Source organism: Phocoena sinus, chromosome 2, assembly GCF_008692025.1.
Source record: "Phocoena sinus isolate mPhoSin1 chromosome 2, mPhoSin1.pri, whole genome shotgun sequence".
NCBI lineage: Eukaryota > Metazoa > Chordata > Mammalia > Artiodactyla > Phocoenidae > Phocoena > Phocoena sinus.
In genome coordinates, this window is record NC_045764.1 from 58,217,481 (window position 1) to 58,229,900 (window position 12,420).

A 12,420-nucleotide genomic window follows, 5' to 3' on the forward strand; every position below is an offset into this window, starting at 1 on the left:
AAGGATAGATTTCTAGAAGCGGGTTTACTGCATCTGAAGAAAAAAGCATGTAAAATTTTGATGGACGTTTTGGACAGAGTTCCTTCTCCTGATTTCTTCCCTCCCACTAACTACACGGTTCTGCCTTTCCCCTGTGTTAGTTTTTTATCTGATGGTGTCTTCGCTATGGGGTTAAGTCATCTCACATCCTTCTCAGAAGGAGGAAAGAAGGAATGGACAAGGGAAGGAAAGGCAGTTGGTCTGTGAGATCAGTCTTCTCTTAGCCCAGCTGCTTTGTGATGGGGATGAGAGGCCTGGCCCCTGGTGGACCCACGCCCTTCGGGAAGGGTGACCAGGCAGTGCAGCTCCGGCCCAGCCCTTTCTCTCTATATTTACCGCACAGGCTCAGCTGTCTGAACCCCAGACTAGCCAGAAGGGAAGACTTTGGTGGGAAGGGGTCTGCCCCTGCCCTTGGCCTCCCAGAGGCCCAGTCATTCTCCTTCACTTGAAGGAATTAGAATGGGCACAGCTCCCATTTACTGAGCACCCTACTTGTGCCAGGAGGGCTGCGTGCCACCTTGTTCTATGACCTCGTGTTTAACAACCTTCCATCCTGTGAGACTCACAGAGGCTAAGTCACCGCTGGCAGAGCTGGGATCCCAACCCACAGTCTGACTCCCAAATCCACACAGTTCCAGTTGGCCATGCTGGGGTCACGGTGGGGTTCTAGGCCGACCCCAGAACCCACATCTCCCCTGGGAAAGGACTGTCATGCCTCCTGCCCAAGTCCTGCGCTGGGGCTCTGGCTCGGTGACCTTGGGCAGCCAGGACCTCCAGCCACTGCCTCTTCCTACATTCCAGAGGCTCCCAGAGCGACATTTCTGAACCCATATCTGACCTGTTCGAAAGCCACCCACATCTCCCCTTGACCACAGGGTGATGTCCTCACTGTGGCCTCTCAGGAAGGCCCTCCCCAAAGGGGCTCGCCAGTCTCTGCCCACCTCAGCACAGCCAATCTGAGCTGCTCCCGGTTCCCTTAATTCCCACCCACCCCCGGGCCTTTGCCCATGCTGTGACTCTGCCTAAAACACCCTTCCCCCATCACATCCACCTCTCCCACCTTTCATGCCCCAAGTGCCACCCCCTCACTGGGGACTTTAGTGCCTGAGCCTCACTGCGGGCCAAATCCTGGTTGGGTCTGCCTCTCCCACCAGGCTGGAGGCTCTAAAAGGCAGGTCTGATTCCTCCCTGTGTCCTGAGCACAGAAGCCTGGACCCGAGAAGAGGGCAGGGGGCCTTAGCAGAAGCACAAATCAGTCTGTGTCCCATCCCAGTCCCAGAGGCTGGACTGAATGACTGTGTGTCCAGGGAACCTGGGCCTTTCCCTCTCTCCCCTCCTCCCTTCCCCCCAGGATGGATGAGGGTGGTGCAGGACACATTGCTGCCCAAGTACAGAGAGAGGTGGGCCCGCAGAGCAGATGCCTGCCCAAGTGGGCCACGGCAGGCTGAACCTCCGTCCTGCACGCTTGAGAGCCCCCAGGTAGGACCTGGCAAGACCCAGCCCCGCTCAGTGCCCTCCTGACCTGAGTCCACCACAGCTCAGTGGCCTCAGGCTTAGGAACTGATGGAAGCGAAGATAGATGAGCCTCCCTGGCTGCAGTGTCTCATCCTCTCCCGCTTCTCATGTCCATGTATCCCCACCTCTGGGCCTTTGCTCACACCATTCTCTCTCCCAATCTCGTCTTTGTCAGAAGAGAAATCTCTGGACAGCGAGGTAGAAGACCAAGTTTTAGCTATCAGCAAGGTGGGCAGAGCAGTCAGAAGGGGTCCTTTGCCCACAAAGCACTGGATATTGGTCCTGCTCCCCTGGCCACAGCAATGGGCCCAGAACCCCATGCCTTGCACAGGGGTCATGAGGTCATCGTGCTGGGCCTTGCCCCGAGGGAGCGCTCCTTGTGGGCGGTGATTGATCCACTCAGAGCCTCTCTCTTGCAGAGTTGGACAGTGACTTGCAGAGATCATGACAGATCCACTGAGATCAGGGGGTGGTAGGAGTCCTAGCACAGCGTGGGTAGCAGAGAGAAGCAGGCAGTGGCAGTGCAGCAGAGAGGGGCTGGGTTTGAGCCACAGTGGTTGTCACCACAGTGGGGAACCACGGAGGTCTCTTTCTTCCCGCCCCCACTGGACACTTTCTAAGCGTCCTTTCTTCCCTGCCTGTCCTCATGATAACCTCCATCAACTAAAGCCATCTGAACTCACCTATCTACCTATGTACCTACCTACTTACCTACCTTCCTACCTACATACCTACCTGGGTTTCTCCTAAAATCAAAGAACATGAAGTAGCAAAGATGGAATTAGACAACACCCACTGCTGGCAAGGGTGCTGTGCCATTTGGAAGTGTGAATTAGTATGACTTTCCCGGGAGCAATTTAGCAATAAATATCAAAGGGATTAAAAAAGAAGTAACTTCTGACGCGGCAATCACACTTCTAGAAAGTACCCATGGGAAACAATCAGAGACACATAGAGTGAGAACAGGGAGATGGATATCTTAGCAGCTCTGTTTCTATTAACAAAATCATTGGAAAAAACCCAGTGTCCAATAGGGGGACATGATAATTTCATTAGGGTACAGCCATATCATGGATTCATAGGCAGTCATCAAAATAGTATTTAAAAAATATTTAATAACACAAGGAGATGTCCAGAGTATACCCTCAACAGAAAAAAAAGGAACAAACAAAAGTGCATATAAAAATGCAGAGAGAAAACTAAAAAGATCTGCATCAAAGTAATATTGTTAAAAAGCTTAGCACACGGTGGGTGCTCAAGAAATCTGTCTCCGTCCTTTCTGACTAGACTCTGAACTTCTGATGCAAGCACTGGACTTGCAATAAATGTTTGCCAAAAGAATAAATAAAACTGAACATGTGATGCCCATCAGGGATATAGACTGAGACCTCAGTGGTGGGGGAGCGGTGGGGGGTAGGGCATCCTTGAGCAGTGGAGGCAGGGCATTCCTACACATAGTACCATCAGAGGGAGAAGAAACTGAGTCTCAGAGGGGGAAGGAATGGCCAAGGTCACAGCAAGTTAGGGGCAGAGCTGGGACTGACTAGGACAAGACCTCTGACTGGCAGCTGCCTTGCATCCAGTGGCTAGGGGGCTGGTCAGTGAATGAGGTTTAGGCTCGGGGGTCCATGGTCTATTCCTTTGGGGATGGTGTTGGCGGAAGAGGAGAGTGGTACCTGAGTCCCCTGACCCTCTGCCACAAAGTAGGCTGCTCAGAACTGAGCAGGAGGGAGGCATCACCAGTGGGTCCAGGGCTGCTCTGGTACGTCTCAGCCTGCCTACCTGCAGGTGATTCCTTGGAGGATAGCAGAAATGGAAGAAATCGGGATGGGTTGCCAGACCCTTAAATTTGTCCCCATCCCCTCACCTCGAAACTCAACAGGGGCGTAGGTCTATCCCATGCCCAGCCACCTCACTGCTGCAAAACATGCCCAGGACCCAATCAAGGTCCCTATCACCCAGCAAGGCACCCCACATCCAAACCAGACCTGATTCCGAACGGCATCCAAGGGTTAGATCTATGGGTAGATCTACAGAGAACCCAGCTAGCAGGCAGCCTGCAGCCAACAGCCCCAAGCACACACCCGGAGAATGTCCGCTGAGCGCTGGGGGCAGGCTGTCCCAAGGTCCCGCTTGCACTTTGTCCTGCCTCTGTCTCCTCTCCTGCTCTCTCTCTCTCTCATGTTGCCCCACCTCGTCTTGGCCTGACCCCGGCCTGTGTCTTACAATCACCCATTGTGCTGGGAGTGGTGAGGCAGGCAGAGAGCTGTGTTCTCTGGGGCTCTGGAATAAAGGCTCCTGAACAGCAGAGGAAGTCACTCTCAATTAGCTGGAAAAGGGAGAAACACGAGAGCAGAGAGGAGAAGCCTGGGGTGTTTTCTGCAGTCTGTGGGAACGGCCTCGGAATGAAGCTGATTAAGAAGAAGGAGGGAGACACTGATCCTGGGTAAATGTGGTTCTAGGGCCGGGACAGATGTCTATCTTCAGGCCACGGCATCCTGCAGCCCCTGCTGCAAAGGCTCGTCTGGGACGAGCACCAGGGGGTCCCTCTTCATACAGGGACCCTTTGCTAAGGGTCTTTGGAACCTGCTTAGCCCTATGCCAGGTACTCTGGGGATATATGAGGGGAAGAGCCCACGGTGGCTTCAGGACATGATGAGAGATTAGGGTCAGGGCCTGCCTGGGCCAGAACAGTTTGTCCAGCCCTTGGCACACCTGTGGCTTGACAGAACTGGACATTTTGATTAGGGAAGAGTTTTTACAAGGATCCCCAGAGGCTCTGCTTTTTTCAGCTGGCGTGGCTGAGATTACCACCTGTTCCCATTTCCTCTGACCTCTGGGAAGTCGTTCTACCTTCCCCTACCCCCACTCCCACCAGAAGCTGAAATGACAGCGATCCCCTGCCTCACACTGTGCCCAGGGCCCCTCCTTGCCCCCCAGCTGCAGGCTCTGAGCTCCCTGAGGACAAGGGTAGTACCGGTCTCCTTCCAGATGAAACACCACACATGCCCTTGAAACATTTGGGAAAGGGTAGGAGCGTGGGACAGAGGGAGGCCTGGTGAACAAGCTGGGCTGAGCTCCCAGCCTCCTGACCTCCAGCTCAAAACGCCCCAGTGAGTGTGAGAGTTTCCTAGGGAGAGTGAGTGCACGGAACAGGTCTGGCCAGCACCTCCACCAGCCCCATCCCCAGCAGCTGCTTGCCTTAGATCCCCTCCTCTTTCCTGTGGTCTTGACATTGCCTTGATCCAGCTGGGGTTCACTCTTAACCCAGAAAGGGCTAGAAAAAAATGTATGCCTAGGCCCAGCACAAGGCTGCCTTTGTGTGGAGGTCAGATCCCAGCTGCTCTGTGGCCCAACTCAGTGGAGCTGTCCCCGGGAGAACAGCCATCTGGGCAGCTCAGAGCCCAGCCTGGGGACCAGAGCTTGAGGACCCTCCAGCTTCTTGGGAACTCAAGGAGACCCAGGTGAACTCTGATTCCTGCAGGCAAGCCTCTAAGAGCTCTCCAGAGGGACTGCAGCTTGGCAGTTAGGAGGCAGGGGCTGGTCAGGGCATGCAGGAGGGGAGAGGACCACACCTAAACGGTCCCAAAGAGGCAGTGTGCCGGTTAAGACTTCCACATCTTACTAGCTGTGTCATTCTGAGAACTCACTGAACTTGTCTGAGCTCAGTTTGCCCTACCACATGAGAACGATAAAAGTGCCTACCCCGCTGCTGCCATGAAGAGAAGATGAAAGATGAAAGTTTATCCCTGAGCACAGAGCTTAGCATACGGTAAATGTTCAGTAAAAGTTGCTCTTATTAAGGGGGCAGATGTGTGGGGAAGAACGATTTAACCCCTCTTGTAATCCGCTGAAGCCCCTCTCCCCAAACAGTCTTTGGTACAGATAGTTGCCTTTCCTCAATTTTATGGAAATGGCAGCTTCGAGGCCCCTTCCCACATGTGGCTGCTCCAATGTCCTCTCCCATACAGAGTCTGGAGCCAGGACTCTTGGAGCTGCTGGGGAATCGTGCAGATAAGCCCCAGGGCCAGGCCAGCTCACAGTGGGCACTCAAGCCATGGTGAATCTGGATCTTACTGCAGCTGCATTCCAGAGCCCCCCCCCCTCAAAACCCTGGAGGCTACACGAGTTGGGGTTCAGAGGAGTGTGACCCACAGGGCAGGCTTGTGGGAGCCAATGAGGTCTGCCTGGCACTGCCCTGGGCAGTGCCTGGGGTCCTTTGGGCAATGGTGCTGAGAAGCCTCCTCAGCCCCTCCCAGACTGTCCCCTTCTTCTTATCACCAGCCCTAGATGCTAAACTCCCAAGGGCAGACCACTCAGCTCAGGCCCAGGCCCAGAGGGAGCTTAAACGTCTGAGGCCAGCTAGAGGTCCTCCTCATCCAGGAAGCACCCTGATCACCCAGTTCCCAGGTAGCAGGCCTTCCTTCCTCAGCCTCTGTGTGCCCTTCACCCAGAGCCTGTCTGCCCTCAGACTAGGAGTTCTCTGAGGGTAGGATACTGTCCATCTCAGTATCCCCAGCAGCCTAGCCCTGCGCAGAGGATGGAGAGTCCAGGTTCGCCCCCAGCCTGGCTGTCCCTACCAGGTTCCCGAAGTCCTGATAAACCAGAATGGCTCTGCTGCCTCCCCTACAGTTGACTACTCCTTCCCCACCCCTCCTTTAAAATTGATGCCCCACTCCCCACCCTCGGCCTTTGCCTGGTCCCTGGCTGCCAGCCCTCTCTGATGGGTCCCTCTCTGGGATTCCCTGCCCGCTTGTTTGAAACCTGTCTATTCTCTGTGCCCCACTGCTGCAGTGCTGTCAGATGCTAACTAAGATTAAGCAACTGAGGCCCAAGGGGCTCGGATTACTTGTTCCTCCTTGGAAACACTCCCGACACGGAATGCTCCACGGGACGCTGAACTTGCACCACATTGGCTCCCTTCCTGCCCCTTGAGTTGCAAAACACCAATGCCATCACTCACAGTCAGGACTTCTGAGCTCCAGGGCTTTGCTGTGCACAGTGCCCGGGTGCTGACAGCTGCTCTATAAGCGCTGCAGAGAAGGAATTATCCAGTCCAAGGAAAGAAAGCCTGAGCAAGCTGATGGGACCTGCCAGAGGTGACGCAGCAAGCTGCCCTGGCTCTCGGGAAGACAGCGTGGCAGTTGCCTGGGCCCAGCTGGCCCCTCTCCTGGGCTCTCTCGGTGCCTTTCAAACCCTTCCCCTCAGAAATCGATCAATGCTTTCCTTGGTCCAGGTCCTTCTTCATCTCTAAGGAAGAGCAGAGAGGCAGAGTCCACTCCAGGAAAGTGCACACCTCAGGCCAGATCCCTGCCGAGGCCACCCCAAGACACCCAGCCTGGGAGAGGGGCAGCTTGTCTAATGGCAGCAGCGAGCCCCGCCGCGGTGAGGGGATTGGCGTTTGATCTCCAAGGGACCAGGCAGCCTGGGGAGCAGGGTATCTGAAGCCCTGGTCTGGTGTCTCCCCTTGTTACACCTTTTACGTCTCAGCTTCCTCACAGACCATGGGAATGGTGACCTTGGCCCAGCTTTCTGCCCTCCAGCCCACGACAGAGCTTGTGACAGAGCAGAGAGGTCCCAACTCTGTTCCTGCCCTCACATCAGACCTGTCCTCTGACCGGGAAAGCCAAGTCAGAAGAAACTCTGAGGGAAGAGTCTTCAGAACAAAGGCTCCAGTCCTCTCCGCCTTCACTGGCCTCTTTATTGCCCCATTTGGAACTGGCCTCCCCAGCTATTCCCACTTCAAATGCTACCACCCACTCCCCTAAACCCACAATCCCTGTTTAGCCACGAGGAAGACCCCGGATGTACCCACATCGAAGAACATTCTACGAAATACACAAGCAGGGCTTCCCTGGTGGCGCAGTGGTTGAGAGTCCGCCTGCCAATGCAGGGGACACGGGTTCGTGCCCCGATCCGGGAAGATCCCACATGCCGCGGAGCGGCTGGGCCCGTGAGCCATGGCCACTGAGCCTGCGCGTCCGGAGCCTGTGCTCCGCAACGGGAGAGGCCACAACAGTGAGAGGCCCGCGTACCACAAAAAAAACAAAAAAAAATACACAAGCAGTTCAACAGTCAGCTTGTCATCTCCCCCGACCAGCTCCCACCCAAACGAACGCCCAAGGGGGCTGGAGTGGCCTCGCGATCACCACCTGGCTTCTCTGAGGAGCCTGAAGCTGGGCAAATCACAACTGAGCAAACCAGCACCTCAGAGGAAGCTCTTCAGCCCTGAGAGGTGACACAGACCAGCAACAAGATACCAACAATGTACCATCCCAAGGACAGCACTGAACCCGGGAGGCAGTGACCCTCTGTGCCACGCACCGATTCCTTGCATTTTTTTTTAAATGTCTGTTGTTGCTACAATATTGTTGTGCAGCCAATAAAAATGAACAAAAGCTGTGTTATTATCATTTTGCTGACTCGTCAGGGTAAATGATAACTCTGTTTCTCACAAGGTGCAATTATCTGGAAGTGAACGTCCTTGAAAGAGCGTGTGGCCTCCCAAGCTTCCAGAAGCAACTCTGCCAGCTCGGGCCGGCCAGCCTGCCCCTGGGCCCAGTCAACCAGCTTGGACTCTCCAAGGCCTTGCTTATCTGGGCCTCCTCCCATCCTTCAGCAACGGCTTGCTCTGGATGAGGCCCCAGCTGTCTTTCTACCTCTGACCTCTCTCCTTCCCAAACTTCTTGAAGAAAAAACTTCCTCCCGCTTCCTTCCATCAGGCTTGGCCCTGATGGCGCCAAAGAGGGTAGGGGCGTGGTGCGGTCCCTGTGGGCATGGAGGTCAGGATTTCCGCCTTCCCAGTCCCCCAAAATTCTGTCCTGCGTGGGTCCCCTGGCTTGCTTCGTTAGTGTCCCGTCAACCCCCTCCAGCACACCCAGTACAGCTCCATCCCTGCCCTGGACCACCCGGCTCTGCCCAGCAGCCTCCCACCTGGCTCACCTGGAGAATTCAACTGGGGATCTTTCACCTTCACTGGGGACGAGAGCTTGAGAGCATGGCTTAGGGGCTCTTTGGAGAGTGTGTGCCCGTCAGTCAGGGAGCTGGCAGGGGAGAGGGAAAACAATTGTTAGAAGATGGCAGACTGGCCTGGACTCCTGCTGCTGGCCCAGAACACGTCTCAGCAGCCCCGGGGGGTGACGATGGCATCTCTGCCTCCTGGGTGAGTCAGGGGACAAGACCTTAGTAGTTGCAGGAGTTAACCTCACCCCCATGCCACCCTCCCCCTTCAGGTTCTAAGGACTCAGTAGAAAGAAAAATCAAGTCCTGCTCTGCTTTAATTTGCTGTGAGACTCTGGGCAAATGCATGCCTCTCTCTGGGCTCAAGTGTCCCCATCTGAACAAAGAAAGGCTTGGGGTCTGGCACTGGAGGATTCTGAGCACCACTCCAGTGGCATGAAAACTTTGAGGGTTGGGAGGTGCCCCCACCCCCTTTCTCTCCACACCCACCAGCCCTCAGGCTTTGGGAATAGCCACGCTTAGAAACTCAGAGTGGAGCTGAGGACACTCCTACAGCTCTCACGAGTCCTAAGCAGGCCCCCAAGTGAGGCCCTCTCCCCTGCAACGGTGTCTGTGAGTGTGCCCTATGTCCATGCCCTGATGGACAGAACAGGCATGGGACCAGGGAAATCTGGGGCTCTTGCCATCTGTCTTCACTCCTGGCCCAGATCCCCCTTGCCTCCCAGGCTTGGCGGCTCTGGACAATGAATCTCCTCTTCTGGTCAACACAGCCCGTGGGGTTACTGGGCCTCCATTATCAACCCGGCCTCACTGCTCCTTGACAGAATTCCTCCTCAGGGTTCAACTGGCCAGATCTCAGACTCCTGGGTGGATGAGCAGATGGGGTTCAATATACACCTCAGGGTCAAGCAGGATTACTCAACTCCAGGGACACCTTTCACAGTCATCGGGTATGTAAGCAGATCCTACTGGAGTTGTGCAGTGTGCAACCTGTGCAGCTGGTCTTGGTAGCCCTGAGGGCAGGACCTTGGCTCCAGGGAATCCCAACTGTCTGTCAGGGTGGGGCTGGTCCCATCCCTACCTAGTCCCCAGGCAGCTTGCTCAGTTACCTGCTTCTCACATTCGTCCTTACTCCTTGCTGGTACCGCAGGTTTAAATTAAGTTTGCAAACACATTCAGGCCCACCTGGTGCCAGTCTGTTTAAGAACCTGAGATAGGTTTTAAAGCAAAAGATATCATGAGGTTATGAAGGGAGGGCAGTGAGGAGGAGGGGGATGAGTGGGGTGCCAAGCTGGTCCCCTTCTTGGGAACTTTGTGAACAAGGCTGGGCCACGGGGCTGAAGCAGCCCTTCTGTTGCTATGGTGACCTGCTCCAGGGAGGCTGCCGGAAGGACTGAAAAGATGACAAAGCATGCTTCTGGGGTGAGGCCTGCTGTGCCAGGCAGAGGGAAACAGAGGGTTCTGAACACCGTGGGACTTGTCCTGCTGACTTTGGTTCATCGGTTACTGCCATTACTCTCTTGGGTTGTTGAGTGAAAGCTGCCTCCACCTTGGGACAAAGAAGACTATAATGTTATCAAATGACTCCTGCACTCTGGGCTCAGACAATTACAGGGCAAATGGGGGGACACGCACATAACTAGGCGGAGGGTCCCACACTGAGAGTCCGGGGGAGGATTGTGAACTTGGTGTAACATCCATGCTCTGTCTCGGCCCCTGTCCTCAAAAGATAGGGCTGGGCTTCCCTGGTGGCGCAGTGGTTGAGAGTCTGCCTGCTAATGCAGGGGACACGGGTTCGAGCCCTGGTCTGGGAGGATCCCACACGCTGCGGAGCAACTAGGTCTGTGAGCCACAACTACTGAGCCTGCGCGTCTGGAGCCTGTGCTCCGCAACAAGAGAGGCCGCGATAGTGAGAGGCCCGTGCACCGCGATGAAGAGTGGCCCCCGCTTGCCACAACTAGAGAAAGCCCTCGCACAGAAATGAAGACCCAACACAGCAAAAATAAATAAATTAATTAATAAACTCCTACCCCCAACATCTTTAAAAAAAAAAAAAAAAAGATAGGGCTGCCCACAGGGTAAACCCAATGTTTAAAGCCAATCAGCTTTTGAAATCACCAGCTGTGGGCAGCCACCCCCAAATTAGCCAAGGCGATCACTGGCTGTAATCTCCCACCTTCTTAACTGCTTCCTCACAAACAAGCCTGTTTTTAAACCCTCACCATCAAAAGGTACAGGCAGCATTTCTGCCACCTAATAAAATTTGCATAAACTGGTTCTGGTTTTAAAATAGCTAAACAGGTTTCCCTGGTGGCACAGTGGTTAAGAATCTGCCTGCCAATGCAGGGGACACGGGTTCGAGCCCTGATCCGGGAAGATCCCACATGCTGCGGAGCAACTAAGCCCGTGCGCCACAACTACTGAGCCTGTGCTCTAGAGCCACGAGCCACAACTACTGTGCCCACGTGCCACAACTACTGAAGCCCGCACGCCTAGAGACCATGCTCCGCAGCAAGAGAAGCCACCGCCATGAGAAGCCCGCGCACCGCAACAAAGAGCAGCCAATCACCGCAACTAGAGAAAGCCCGCACAGAAACGAAGACCCAACGCAGCCAAAAATAAAATAAGTTAATTTAAAAAAAAAACACCTAATTATCCAAATGAGTAAAGTATGCTCTTCCTCTTGGTTTGAACCTTCAAGATTTAGTCCCCTTAGGGGGAGGGTATCCTTGTCCATCATCTGAAACAGAATTTGCTGGACCCCCCTATAACTTTTTCCTGCTCACTTCACTCAAGGTCATACTAGTAACAAACTCTACAGGTCTGGCTTGTAACACAAAAATGAGCGAAACTGCGTCGCGTCGAGGGCCATCTGCCCCTTCCCAAGGTGGCTGCTGCCTCACACGTCTTTGTTGGCCACGGTCATCTTTCGTTTTTAATTCTCACCTGCATTACTAGTGGTCACTTCTTGCCACTGTCACTGTGCTGGCCTCTAGCAACTCACCTCCCTCCTACTTTACAGGGTTTTTTGGTAGCAGACTAGGAAATAAAATATCCAAGCTTGTTAGAATTGTCAGTTAACTCAGAGGAGATGGCTTCCAAAGTGAAATTTATAATGTTTTCCTCAAAGAAAAGAGATTTGGGGAGCAATCCCTTCAGTTTTGACTCCTCAAAAGCATTTTGGGCCCCTTCTAATTCTTGCTGCCGTCCCAGAAGGTACAAGTGGCTGGTAAATGACCCCAGCAAGTGAGGTACGACTATTATAGTCAACACGATGAGCCTGGCAAAGGTGATTGACACGGTATCCCCATCATTCTGGAATCTTAGACTCCTCCTGGAATACAGCGCCCCAGAACTTGGCTCAGTCCCAGAGGCGGAAGTTCCTAAGCAGCAGTATGACAGTAATGGTGGGAGAATGGCCCAAGGAGGCTGACTTGCCTCTGCTTTACTCATTCCTGGGAGGAAGAAGGTCCAAAAAGTATCCCTGGTGAGGACGGGAATTGCTCTCAACCCCAGCTCACACTCCACACACACACACACACACACACACACACACACACACTATGAGCATCTTGCCTTTACTCACTTTCACAGAAGCAAAAACTTCTTCAGCACCTGCCCAGTAGCATGGGGAGCAAGGAAACACTTGAAGGGCATGTGTGAGCAGACATACTGTGAGGTGTGTGGGGCAGGCAGAGGAGCCTGGGAGAGCCCGCACTCTCCTCTCTCTGAACTGGCTCTCCTTTCTCCTCCAATCTTGGCAGAAGAGCTGATGGGGACCATTTAAAGACACAGCCTGCCAAAAGCTTCCTTCAGCTCCTCCAGGAAGTCCTCCCGGATTATCCCCAACACCTCTCACCCTTGCAGCCCTCAAACACTCAGGTTTGGGCTTTGAAGGCCACACGT

The 12,420-nt window shown here is 54.2% G+C and overlaps 1 protein-coding gene across 1 annotated transcript in view; it reads right to left on the reverse strand.

Moving 5' to 3' along the window:
• Nucleotides 1–12,420, reverse strand: part of ACSBG1 (acyl-CoA synthetase bubblegum family member 1) — a 48,776-nt gene that overhangs the window by 17,311 nt on the left and 19,045 nt on the right. The window contains exon 2 of the mRNA XM_032623511.1: nt 8,497–8,597. Within this exon, the coding sequence (XP_032479402.1) occupies nt 8,497–8,597 (101 nt within the window). The remainder of the gene's footprint in view (nt 1–8,496; nt 8,598–12,420) is intronic.